The sequence below is a fragment of the Gymnoscopelus microlampas genome (assembly GCF_963454915.1).
Source record: "Gymnoscopelus microlampas genome assembly, chromosome: 10".
Taxonomy (NCBI): domain Eukaryota; kingdom Metazoa; phylum Chordata; class Actinopteri; order Myctophiformes; family Myctophidae; genus Gymnoscopelus; species Gymnoscopelus microlampas.
This window is the reverse complement of record NC_139947.1, coordinates 41,942,305-41,954,688: the sequence shown is the minus strand read 5'-3', so window position 1 is coordinate 41,954,688 and position 12,384 is coordinate 41,942,305. Positions and strand designations below refer to the sequence as shown.

Below are 12,384 nucleotides of genomic sequence, written 5' to 3'. Positions count from 1 at the left end.
TCACATGTGAAATGGATGACCTTTTTGTGCTGGCTGTATCCAACCCCCCTGGATGACACACAATCCTTTCCTGTGCAGAGGAAGTGGTAACGGTGTGTAGCCAGGCACACTGACCGCTTCACCATTATGCACCTCTCAGGTAGTGTTATATAAACCCTGTTTACTAGGCCTTGGACTCCCCAGGGTCTTCAAGCAAGGACAACTCACCACCAGGAAATACCCTTGGTTGGTTAGTTAGTAGCAGGTGAGAGAAATGGCTATTCATTCATCGGGTCAAAGGAAAAACATCTGTGCCTGACTGTTCAAGCATCAGATGGTACAAGGACTTGTAGTATTCTTACACTAGTGCCAGACTTCATAGGGTTGCCCAGATCACAGCTGAGGTAGCGGGTCTGGTTCTCTGTCTCATAGCTGCAGGTCAGCTGGGCCAGGCTCTAGAAGACAAGATGAGATTTATTACAGGAGGCTCAGGTACAGTACAACCAATCTGGGCCTCAAGGTTTTGTATAGTCATACTGTGTTAGAAACTGTAATCATATCACAAGAGACTTAGAAACTGTAATCATATCACAAGAGACTTAAACAGGCTCCAGACTGACCTTTAATGGCGGCTACTGGCTACTGTATACAATTCTGTTGTAAAGTACTGTATGTATACAGTACATTTCAAAATGTGAGGAACAGGGTTTGACTTTGCAGTTCCACTCACCTCATTGTTACGTGCTATTCCACTGTAGTCTGCTTCAGGGGGCAGCACCACATACAGCTCTGCCTCATAAGCCCCTCCCTCACCCTCATTCCTGGCGTTGAAAGTCAAGGTCAGCGAGTTGTCATCGCCTAGGTAGACTTCCTTCCTGTCCCTGAGGATCCAACCAAACAAAAATTGATTACTAATAGGGTCAACAGTCAGGTTACAAGGTGTCAGGCCTCTTTAGATAAAAAGAAAAAAAGGTGGAAAAAGGTGTAACAAGATATAACGCACTAGTATAAAAAGAAATAAAGTAACTATGTGATTATTTACAAAACCCAACAACAGATTGTGTAATATATTGCTGCATTATTAAAAAACAAATGAATCTTTGTGATTTTCTGTTCTGTCCGCATCCGACGAGTATAACTCAGGCTTTAGGTTTAGAAATGGGACATGACCCAAAAGACAGCAGCTAGATTAATCTCAGGAAGCCCACTCCTCTCCCCCTCAAATGAAAACGTTTCCAATGTAGCAATAAAGTCCTACATGCAAACAGAGCACAGACAAGCACTGTAAAACACCTCCCCCTCCCACTTTCTCTCACTGACTTACCGCCCCTTCCCCAATCTCCCTCCCCGTACCCCTCCACAGCTTGGAACAATGAGAAATTCCATATGAGGGCCACACAGACGCTTCTAATTACAGCTCGATCTCATAAAGCAACACAGGAAAAGCAGCAAAGCGCATATTCTTAAAGCTAATATTCTACTAGCCATTCTACGAATTCAACGTACACCCATTCAAACAGGCATCAACATTTTTTAAAAACAAGACAATACTAACATATGAAAACAAACCCAAAACCTAAAACATTCCCTGGGGTGATCTTGGTCTAACAGGTTATGTTCCTTGGCAGAAGAATAGCAAAAATAACACAGAGAATGATGGATATATTTCACTGAAATTCAAAAAATACACCCAAAACCCCCAAGGCTGGATACATTAAGCAACTGGCAACTAGAAAGCAGGCTATGATTTTATTACACTATTGACACCTTCTGTAGTTTTCGTTAAAAAACTAGGCATTAACAGTCTCAAGAGGTTTCTGCTTATGAGATGGATTAGCAATACATTGAAAAGATGGAGGCGGAGGGCAGATAAATATAGAAATGTGAAATCAAAATGACAGGGCAGAGCGGGGAGTATCAGGGAGGTTGTTATTTTTGAGAAAAATGCTAACAGATTGCTTAAAGCAAAGTGTGGCAGGGTGCTCATAACATGGCTTCATAGGCAGAAGAGGCTGGGACTCTGGCACGCTACTCCCATACTTTCATCTTTCCTGTCTTTTCCCGTTAACAGTTTGCCGGACAATCAAAGTACCCATAGAACAGAGCTGCTTCCTGTTTTCACCTCCAACTCCTGTACAGCACTGTAGCTATTAACCCTGGCATCTCTATTTTGGGGAGACTTTTTTTTTTTAATTTTCAAAAAAATAATTGATTGGAGATCTACAAGCTTGCAATGCGATCAAAACGCAACGTCATGTGTTTTGTGTGTGTGTATATGTATGTATGCATGCATGCATACACACATACATACACAGTATATATGTGCGCCATTTACATAGGAAGGAGAGGTGAAAAGTTCAGTGTCTGTAGTTTACTGCATATTATCCAAAGCGATCTAGTATTATTTCCTGAGATCAGAACACTGTGGGATCATAGAAATATGAGGAAATGAATGGACTCACCCGTGAACTTCCAGCTTCAAGTCAGGAACACAGATGTTGTCTTCGCCGCAGTCCAGCAGTATCTGAGTCTGAAAGATGCACATTGGCACAAATAAAACATTTTAATAACAGGGACTACAGGACTGTCCAAACAATGACACAGATCTGATCTGATCAGATTCTACAAATAGTCAACATTTTTACACACGTGAATTGAATCGGGCCCAAGGTAAACAAGGCATTTTTGAAAGCAGACAAATAGCGTACTGCAGCAGGATGGGACATGTGGTACAATGACTAATACTACATTCCATCTCCTCTCCCCTGTTCCATTTTAACAAGGTGTCATCACCGCACATCAGACATGTACACCTCCAGGGTTAACAACGCTCTTATTGCTCAGAGGTACAATGATTGACTCAGTGAGCTGATGACAGACGAGACGTACTGCCTTGACCCAGATTTACCTACACACTCACAGACACACACGCGTGCTTTCCAAGTGCGTCGTAAAAGAGGACAGAGGAGAGAATGTTGAAAGGGGGTGGGCGGGGGGGGGGGGGGGTTGTATCTCTGTCGTATGGCCCAGAGATACAGCCTGAGGCTGTCATGGACCTGGCCACAAAGCCACCAGCCCAGCTCGCCGACGTCCACATCAGTTGTGCCGTGCGGCAAGCCACACGTCCACCACACGCTACACCACCCAGCCGACCACAGCGGCATAGTGAACATATGGAGAGGGAGGAGCCTGAAGCCATGAGGGGCACCTACTGAGACATAGAATATCTGTAACAGAGAATGGGGGTGGGAGTGAGGAGGGGGTGGAGGTGACCGCTGAACGTGTGGCAGGGCCGCGGCAGGGAAAGCCCTGCGGAGCGGTTAAATTGCTTCCCGGTGCGATTGTGACACGGTGCGACGATGACGACGACGATAATAAATAGAAATGGAGGAGGAGATTAGAGAGAGCCAAGCACCTCCTCTGTTATTACAACATCCACGGGCTCTAATTATGGACACCATGGTAACCGCCATGCTAACTCGACTCCATAAACCTTGCTGGTCCACAGGCAGGACCGCTGCTGGGCTAGTGGGAAACAAGAGTAGTTGGGCCGTCGCTCTGCTTAAACGTCAACAAACAACTAGATAAATAGGGACAAGGAGCATTCATTGAGGGCAAGCAGCACATGCTAGCATATGAAAAACGAATGACGTCACATCAGGAGTCAATTAATCAAAGTCATACACACATTGCAACATGTTCTCATTTGAAGAACAATGGGGTCATTGTGCAATAATGTCAGCCCTTTTACCAGTTATCAATGGTGAACACAAGTGTGAGCATTCTTGTTTTTTGTATAAAATGTATGCCTTGGCTGGCTCATTGGCCGTGCAAGGAATTATACTCCTGAGATTCTCAGCGTGGCATTTTATGGAGCTGTCAGAATATTTCTGCTCTCTTGCAGCGACATGTGGAGTGCATTATAATGAGAGGGCAAAAACTGTGCTGAGTTGCATCAATGATCTCTCATTGCCACTCAACACCGAGGGGTGTGAGAACTTTTGCTGCAAGGCCCACCACACATTCTCAGTGATATGAAGGAATCAAAAAGGCTTCCTGGGTCTGATCAAGGCTACCCTTCTCTGTTTACACACTGTTACATTTGCGCCGCCCAAAGCGAGTTTCATCAAATATGTTGGCAGCTTTGCACTGCACCCACTCCTCTGTATACTCAAATATACTACTGGGTGGGGGGGGGGGGGTCCCCCTTCACTGATGTTCAGAAAAAAACTGCAATGCGTTTTCCAGGTTTCAACTTGGACTTGATTTTTAGCTTAGGGTCTCAAGGCCTTGGATCAGCAATACACCACATATGATCCACGGACAGCTTTGATATTTCTGAGGGGACACCAATGACAGGGTTCAGGCCTGGTCCTACAGGAAAACGACAGAAATATAGGAGAGAAACTGAAAACAGAGCATGTGAGGGGGAGGGGGGCAAACTAACCTCATTGCCTTCCCAAAGTACTCCGATCCAGCGGTTATTGTTGAACTCACATATGGTGCACGCTGCGCCGCAGCTGAAAGGAGGCCCACACGTTGAGCCAGCCCCCTCTCACTGCCAGAGGAAAACTGGCGAAATGCCAACAAATCTCAACCAGATGGGCAAATGGCCTGCCTGTGCCCCACCCAAAAATATCTACTAACCCTCCTCGTCTGGGCGACTCTGGAACGAGCCTCCTGCGAACTGTTACGCAGTCGAACCCGGTCGAGAGCAATTCCTAGCGGGGCAGTCAAAGAATGCTCTCCACTCGACACATGCCTCACATTTTCGTGCCGAAAACTGCTTTCCAGACACTCTGGACTCCATCCCAGCGGAGCCGTCGATGATTGGGCGATGGTTGGCCAGCGATGATTATCATTAGCATCAGCACAGGGTGAATAGAGTGTAACTCACAGTCTCAGCACCTCTTACACATTAACCATATTCATACAGCGGCCATTTTTCTCTCATATCATACTCAAAGTACCTTCTGCTCATAGAGGCTGGTGGTCTGGTAGTTGAGGATGGGCCGCAGGCCATGGGAGTCCGCCGCAGCATTTGGATCCAGGCTGAAGTTCAATGCAACATAAATGGCAGAGAGCTTGTCCCTGAACTCCTTCTCATCCTGTAGTTAACCACGGACACACAAACACAAGAGTTTATTAAAGCAGCACTATATAACTTTCCTTTTCTACCCCGGATTTGAACTCAGGTCTCCTGCGCAAGTACTGATTTTTTTTACCACTGAGCTAATACAGCCTTCCTGCTTAGTGAGGAGAGAAATTGAATTTTGACCTTCAGATCAATTTTTTTGTTAAACCAGAAACTTTGTGTCAAAGGTCATATCCAACCTAGACACAGTATCTAAATGTCTCAATAGAAGAGCAGGGAGACCAAATACAACCACCCCAATTGTATAAGTTACATTGTATTAACATACTCTACCATACAGATTGGACAAAATAACATTTATTCAGTAAAGAAAATTACATAGAGCTTTAAGAAAGGATTACCAAATGTTGTTGTTTTTTACCAGCCCAGTAGATCTCGTATTTATGAGAAATTATCATCATCGTGGTCTATTACTTCTATGAATTGTCTTTGCTTGCTTAAAATAACATTGTAGATTGTACCGTCAAGGGATGAGGGAAGCTATAATGAAAGACTAAAGACGCACCCGTAGGTAGATCTTGAGATCCTGACACGATCGCTCGCCATGGTGCAGCCTCACACTCTCCTGGAACGTTGCCTGCTGGGTGTCCAAGAACAGAGCTCTCTTCACTGCACCCTTCTGTTTAGGCTTATGACTATCCAGCTGCACCTCCACCTGGAAGTCTGGAACACAGTACACACACAAATGAGCATTCATGGCATGACAAATGTGCTCCAATTCCCATAATGACAGGTTTTTTTTAAAGACCTCCGCAACTACTCTGAAGCACACAGACAATGCAATCAATGTAGCTGAAACATAATGGCAGGCATATAAAAGCAGGAGTAATTAAAGTAAATGACTATAGGATTGATAGGGAAAAGGAGCCTGGTCATTAAAAGGTGAATCAGAGCAGATATCAGGAGCACTGCACTCCATCCCTCACAACGCAGTCCAAAAGCTACGTCACCTATCCAGGAGGGCCTCTGCTTACACGTTGCTACGGGTTTATAAATTGCCGTTTTGTGACCATGTGACAAGTTCTCCTGTATGTAATACAGAGCAGATGTGAAAAAACAAAGAAAAATGTCTCACCAAGGTAGTCTGGTAGGAACTTTCCCTCTGCGGACAGGCAGAAACTCAGGTTGACACTGTTGTCGGACAGAGGAGACAAGGACACAATGAAAGAAGCGGTTGCGGACCATGCGATATGCTAGCTTGAAAAGCAGCTTAAGATAAGCATAAATTATGCTTTGCTCTGACTTTCTCCCTCTCAAACCCACATTCATACTCACACACAGCCCCTCCTCACACCATGAATGATGTCAGTGCAGGCTCGTTTACATGCCTGGCATAACAAGACATGCGGCGTAATGGGAAAACGGTGACCAATTTTGAAAATGTAACGTCGGAATGTGGCAGCGACATACTGGCATCTGCCAGCTCTCCGGCTGGCCAAGCTGATAAATTGGTGTATCTCCCACTTAAGCCCAGCCCACTCCATTCTAAACAAAGGAATGTTTAAGAAGGGTGAAATTGGGCGACGTCTCGCGTTTCAGCGAAGGCCGGTCGGCCTGTAGCTCTCTCTCCCATGACATCAGCCATACAACACGCTGTCCAAGAGACAGCAACCCCACCCCCACACCACCCCAAAACAAATCCCTTCACTGGGGAACCCACACTCGAAGAACCAGCCGAAAAGAGAGAGGAAATCGAGGACAGAAAGAGAGGGGGGGGGGGGGTTCTTGTGAAGGAAAATGGGGAAAAGAGGAAGTGAAAAACGAGACAAAGAAAGACAAAGGGCAAATGGAGGACTTCTTTGGAAGGAGTAGCAATAAGTTCATGTGCATGTGAGGAGTCGTATTATCTAGTGTTGCATAGTAAAATCGGGAGTGTTAATTTAAGTTGAATAAACACAGTTTGCAGTGTGTGTCTATGTGCTCCTGTGTCCGTTTAGGTATGTGTGCATGTACACACACACACACACACACACACACACACACACACACACGGGTCTGCGTGGCTTGATGTTTCCCAGCTGTGTTCCACCAACCAAACAATATCTCATTCAAAGCAACTGCAGAACCTTCTGGCTCCTCCCTCCTTCCTTCCCTTCATCCCTCCTTTCAAACCCCCCCCCCCTCTCCCCATCACCAGGCAACATAGCGTAATCAAGACACATGTGTGTATACAAGAGTTTCCTTTATGGACTGGGGACCTGGATAGAGGTGGGGGGGGGGAAAGCAGACACACAAGCGTGGTGTCAACCATGTAGAGCGGGCCGAGCCTGTTTCCTTTCCCTGTTCAGTGTTAATGCAAAATGAACACTGTGCACATTTCCAGCAGGGCAAAAAAAAATGCTGACAAGGCCGTTATTCAGCGCGTTATTTCATCGCTCCTATCCCGCTGTGAAAATAGGTCGGCAGATAAGACTTGACGGCCTGCAAAAGAATGAACAAGTAACGTGTCTGTTGATCTTAGGATCGAGCGGTTTATGCATGCGAGATACAGGGAACCCCATGCTGTTGGTGGGTCCCAGAACATATGAAGTCCAAGAGAATGCAAACACAGGTGCTGGATAAAGAATAGCAATAGAGAAGAGGGAATATCCACACACTGTTCTGAATGCACCCAAAGTGATGGTCTTCAACAGGTACTTGCACCAGAACATATCCTGTCGAGCTATAGCGAAGCTCAATTTATACTTTGTTGCGCGCCAGAGTCCCGTATCAGATATTGCAGATCTACAAGCTCACAACACACTACTTTCAGCACATGACACAATCATACGACAAAGCATAAAGCAGACTTGAGAGCCTCTGCTACTAGAGTGTAGGAAACAAACCCCTGGACACTCACCAGGAAACGGGAATGCTGTCATTATCGTTATTGACCACGCAGTTCTTCTCCTCGGGATTGATCATGGTAGGGTAAACCGTCAGGAAGGCGCTGGTGTTTACTATTGGACGGGATCTGTGGGAAACAGAACAGAACATGTACTAAAGTCATCAAATCATCACCTACAATTGTACTGCAGTAGAGCAAAAGAATATTCATTTCATGAATACTTGAATAATTGTGAATATAAAAATGTCAGGAGAACATACCTATAGAGAACCGCCTTGTCCACACCAAAAGCACCAACAATGAGATCTGAGGAAATGAGGCAAAGAGCAGAAATTAGCTATTGAAGAATTTAGATATTGAAGGATAAAAGAAGACCGAAAGTAGCCATTTTCTAAAGACCTGCTCACCTGGGTACCCATTCATGTCCAGGTCCTTGGTGCCTCTGAGAGCAAATCCAAAGCTGGCAGGAATGACCCCTGATGCCCATTGGCCAGCAATCACCTGAGACGGCGCGTCCCTGAGTCCCTCTGAGTACCCATTATAGATGAAGACCAACCCCTGCTGGTTCTCGCCTCCAAATGGACAGCTGATGGCTACATCTACAGAGGGACAGTTAAGCCTGATTTATATTTCACATCACATGACAGTGTCCCGCGCCAAAAATAGCTGATTTACCAACTTAGAATGCCTCGCGTTGTGAGCTTGTTGATCTACCATTTGCGGCATGGGACACCATTGTACAACGGAGTATCATGCTTTATAATATCCTGCAGTTGTACAGTATGAAAGATGTCGGTAGAAAACAAAAGTGAAAATGTATTGTCCCATTCCATAGCACTGCTACAATTATCTCTATTCTTACCATTGAAGCCATCCTGGTTCAGATCTCCCAGTGGTGCGATGGTGCTACCAAACCTCCCATATGCCTCAGTGCCTGTCAGGTGAGGTAGGCTGGGCTCCAGGTTCAGGGGGCCACGTTGCAGGTAGACATAGACCCGGCCCATCTCTTCCAGACGCCCACCGGAGCCCCTCAACATGAACATGGGAGCCCCCACCAGAAGGTCAGCCAGCCTGAAGACATGGAAGAAACAAATAAATGTTTGAGACCCAAAATGCTTCACAATGTGTTAAATGTTCCTGGTGCCATCCGAGAGGAACCAGGAGAGATTCCACAGAGAAAGTTAGAGAGATAGAGTTCCAGTGGAGAGAGCGAGAGAGAAAGGAAAAGCCGCCTACTCACCCATCGCTGTTAATGTCAGTCGTCGCCACAGCGTAGCCAAAATATGATCCCATCTGTGAAAATACCCGCGTCACTCACATTTCCATGACTGTCATCATTGTAATTCATATCAACTAAAAGCATCAAATACATCAAAGTTTCATCTATTCTTTGTTTATACATAACAGTCACGCTACCGTAAAACTCCAGCTCGCCTATGATTCTGATCCATTGCTTGTATTAAAAAGGAAAATCTTACACTGCATGCCCCTCAGTTCAAGGCTTTTAAAATGGGTCGGGTGAACAATTCAGTTCTGGAGCATGGGGGCTTAATTTGATGCTGGCCTGTTACAGCTCTGTTCATTCCATCGTTACAATTAGCGGACATAAACTTGAGTCTGCAGAACAGAGGATGCAGAAGCAGCCTGAATTCCCAGACTTAGCAGGAAAGCACATAGACATGCATAATTTTATTTATTCAGCTGAGCCAATCTGCATTGTTAAAACCAGCACCCTCACGCTCGCTCCACTCCCAAAACCATTTATACAAATTGCCTTTGTACTTTTCTTCTATAATTGTGCTTTACAGTATACCACAAAGGGTCTTGAACATTAGTGAACATAATATGGTAAAGGGAATTACAGTATTTCTGCTTGCGCTAATTCAACAAATTATGAGTGCTCATGAGAAACCACCTTATGGTAACACACAGGTACTGGGGCTTGGAAACACTTTGGATAGTAGTAGATAGGACTTGTTTGACTCACCTGCTCACCAGTGTAATTAACCATGGACTTCAGATCAGTGCCGTTCAGAATAGACACCTGGGAGACAACAGAGGCATACGGTGAAAACCTCTGTAATATAATTGGACTTCAGCATAGTCTCTCATTGACCATATTCACACGGTGGCCATTTTGCTCTTACATCATACTTGGGGTGTATGACGTAAGAGCAAAATGGCAGCTGAGTGAATATGGTCAATGGCCTTGACCAAAACAAAAACTATTCTCCTTTCAACAAATATTACAGAGGACTGTTTTTATTCTTTCCATTTCATGCTGCATTTGTCCCCTAAGACCAAGTCCTAACTTCTCAATCTCCTCACAGAGTTATGAGCAATGATGTGGCTTTCTTACCAAACCGTAAAGCATGACTCCCTTTGGGACCCCGGCCACAAAATCTGAGAGGTGCACAGAGAGATATGGAGCAGAGATTTAGTAGGGGAAATATCGCACAGGTCAAAACAGTCTGGAACTCGGAGAATTCCAGAAATCACGTTTCTAGCTCAGCGGTAAAGGAAAATATTGCAGGTGAGTTCAGTTCAAGTTCATTTCAGGTGTAATATAAATATACATAACATTAGTCTTTGTGTGTGTGTGTGTGTGTGTGTGTGTGTGTGTGTGTGTGTGTGTGTGTGTGTGTGTGTGTGTGTGTGTGTGTGTGTGTGTGTGTGTGTGTGTGTGTGTGTGTGTGTGTGTGTATTTGTATTTGCTTTCACCTGTGCACATATTAAAGTCTGCAGTGCAGATGTATGGCCTGCATGTTGGCCTTACCTTCATTCTGATCTCCGCTGAACTCCCCGACAGCAACAGAGTACCCTGCAGCAAAGAACAGGTAATAGGTTTAGCTTGCTGAAGTGTTATATTATAGCATTGTCTGAGGTCAGCAAACTGTTCATACCTCGGTAGCTATCATCATATTTGACTGGAGCCTGTGTGGTCTCGGTCTGCCCTGCCACAGACTGCAATAGGTAGCCTGGGTAGTACGCTTTTATAATCTCCTCCTTGGCTGCGGAGATTATTTGACCTTCAGAAAAAAACAAGAGAGATATCATTGAGAAGAAAGACAACAAATATTTTCAAGTGATTATGATCACCATGATTTCTGACAGAATTCCAGAGGCGTTGATTTTTATGTTGTGCATACCTTGCCAAAAGTAGCTGCCAGGTCCTCCCAAGACCACCTTGCCATCCTATAAGATTGAAAGGTATTATTGATGGCCATGAAGAGGAGAAAATATAATTTTAAGAAACCGCTTCAAGTTGTTTCAGAAGACAAACTGTTTTACCTTAGTGAAGTCGGCGCTGAATCCTCCCTGACAATAGCCTTGTCCCGCCCCCCCAAATAACTCTATAACACAGAGAGGAAAGAGTTCATAAATCATTAGTGATTCATGAAAGTATGAACTGTTGTTCAATGCCCACAACATGATAGACTGCCCATAATCCCTGACAGGCTGACTTTATAGAGAACAATAACTTATTTCAATGCTCATGCATGAGTAAATGTATCGAGTGATAACAGCACCTCCTAAAATTCATTTCTACCATTGATGCAGATAAGTCACCTATGTTCCAATACATATGCAGGTGCCAGCTCAGCATTGTTGCCGATGATGTCAACCTCTGTCTAATGTCAAAGCAGGTAATGCCTCGGTCTATATAAAGTGACATAATTGATTACCGATAACTGGGAGGTCTGAAGTATGTTTCTATAGGCTGTCTACAAGATGTTTCTGGAAACTGTTAGCCGCTGTTACTCGATACTATATCATCCCCTTAGTATTGCCCCATGGGCGCAGCATTTGAACTCACGCCAAACTTCCAGTGGAATGGACAGCTGTCATGTTAAATGCCACATCAGACCCTTGAGGCAAGAGAGCATGATAAAATAAAATAAAAAGCCAGACAGACAACTTTGAAGAGTTTGCAGTAGTTACCTGTGCGGCAGGGGGCGTACTCCACAAACTTTGTGAAGTTACGGACCGAGAGGTAGCAGGTTCCCGTGGCATCCGAATGGGGGGTGTCCTGTTTGGTTCGCCAGGAGTAGAGAGGGGCACAAGCCTGGAAAGGGGGTGGGGGAGGGGGGGATTAGGTGGGAAGGAACCAGCGGGAATGGGAGTAGGAGGTATGAGGTGGACAGGGGAGAGAATAGGTGGATTATGTTTTTCCAGTTGTAACAACACCCCGCTGAACTCAGGAGGAGATCCAGGCTGAGGTCGATGGTACATCTGGAGCAGGGCAACCACCCTAACTCAACCCAGGTCACAACATGTACCATACAATGAGACTGAGCTACAGGCGGTTCAACTTTGATGTCACAGGGGCCACAGAACTGCACTTCTCAGTTAGTGAAGCGAGAGTGGAAGTGAAAACTGGTGAATCACTACAACACTATGGACAGTGACCCTTGAACGAAGA

At 45.1% G+C, this 12,384-nt stretch overlaps 2 protein-coding genes across 6 annotated transcripts in view; both read right to left on the bottom strand.

Annotated features, from left to right (window-relative positions):
- Positions 1-12,384, bottom strand: part of csrnp2 (cysteine-serine-rich nuclear protein 2) — a 352,543-nt gene that overhangs the window by 274,365 nt on the left and 65,794 nt on the right. The gene's annotated exons all lie outside the window — the stretch shown is intronic.
- itga5 (integrin, alpha 5 (fibronectin receptor, alpha polypeptide)) overlaps positions 1-12,384 on the bottom strand; it is a 42,536-nt gene that overhangs the window by 10,974 nt on the left and 19,178 nt on the right. For all 5 annotated transcript variants that reach the window (XR_014601562.1, XR_014601563.1, XR_014601564.1 and 2 more), the window contains exons 4-21: positions 11,904-12,027; positions 11,253-11,314; positions 11,111-11,156; positions 10,865-10,990; positions 10,738-10,782; positions 10,321-10,364; positions 9,949-10,005; positions 9,202-9,254; positions 8,824-9,032; positions 8,369-8,560; positions 8,222-8,267; positions 7,974-8,087; positions 6,210-6,265; positions 5,640-5,797; positions 4,950-5,087; positions 2,442-2,509; positions 710-860; positions 342-434 (exon numbers count right to left, since the gene is read on the bottom strand). Coding sequence is in view for 1 of the 5 variants with exons in the window: in XM_084068098.1 (XP_083924224.1) it covers positions 342-434; positions 710-860; positions 2,442-2,509; positions 4,950-5,087; positions 5,640-5,797; positions 6,210-6,265; positions 7,974-8,087; positions 8,222-8,267; positions 8,369-8,560; positions 8,824-9,032; positions 9,202-9,254; positions 9,949-10,005; positions 10,321-10,364; positions 10,738-10,782; positions 10,865-10,990; positions 11,111-11,156; positions 11,253-11,314; positions 11,904-12,027 (1,782 nt within the window). In the remaining 4 variants the exon portion in view is untranslated. The remainder of the gene's footprint in view (positions 1-341; positions 435-709; positions 861-2,441; positions 2,510-4,949; positions 5,088-5,639; positions 5,798-6,209; positions 6,266-7,973; positions 8,088-8,221; positions 8,268-8,368; positions 8,561-8,823; positions 9,033-9,201; positions 9,255-9,948; positions 10,006-10,320; positions 10,365-10,737; positions 10,783-10,864; positions 10,991-11,110; positions 11,157-11,252; positions 11,315-11,903; positions 12,028-12,384) is intronic.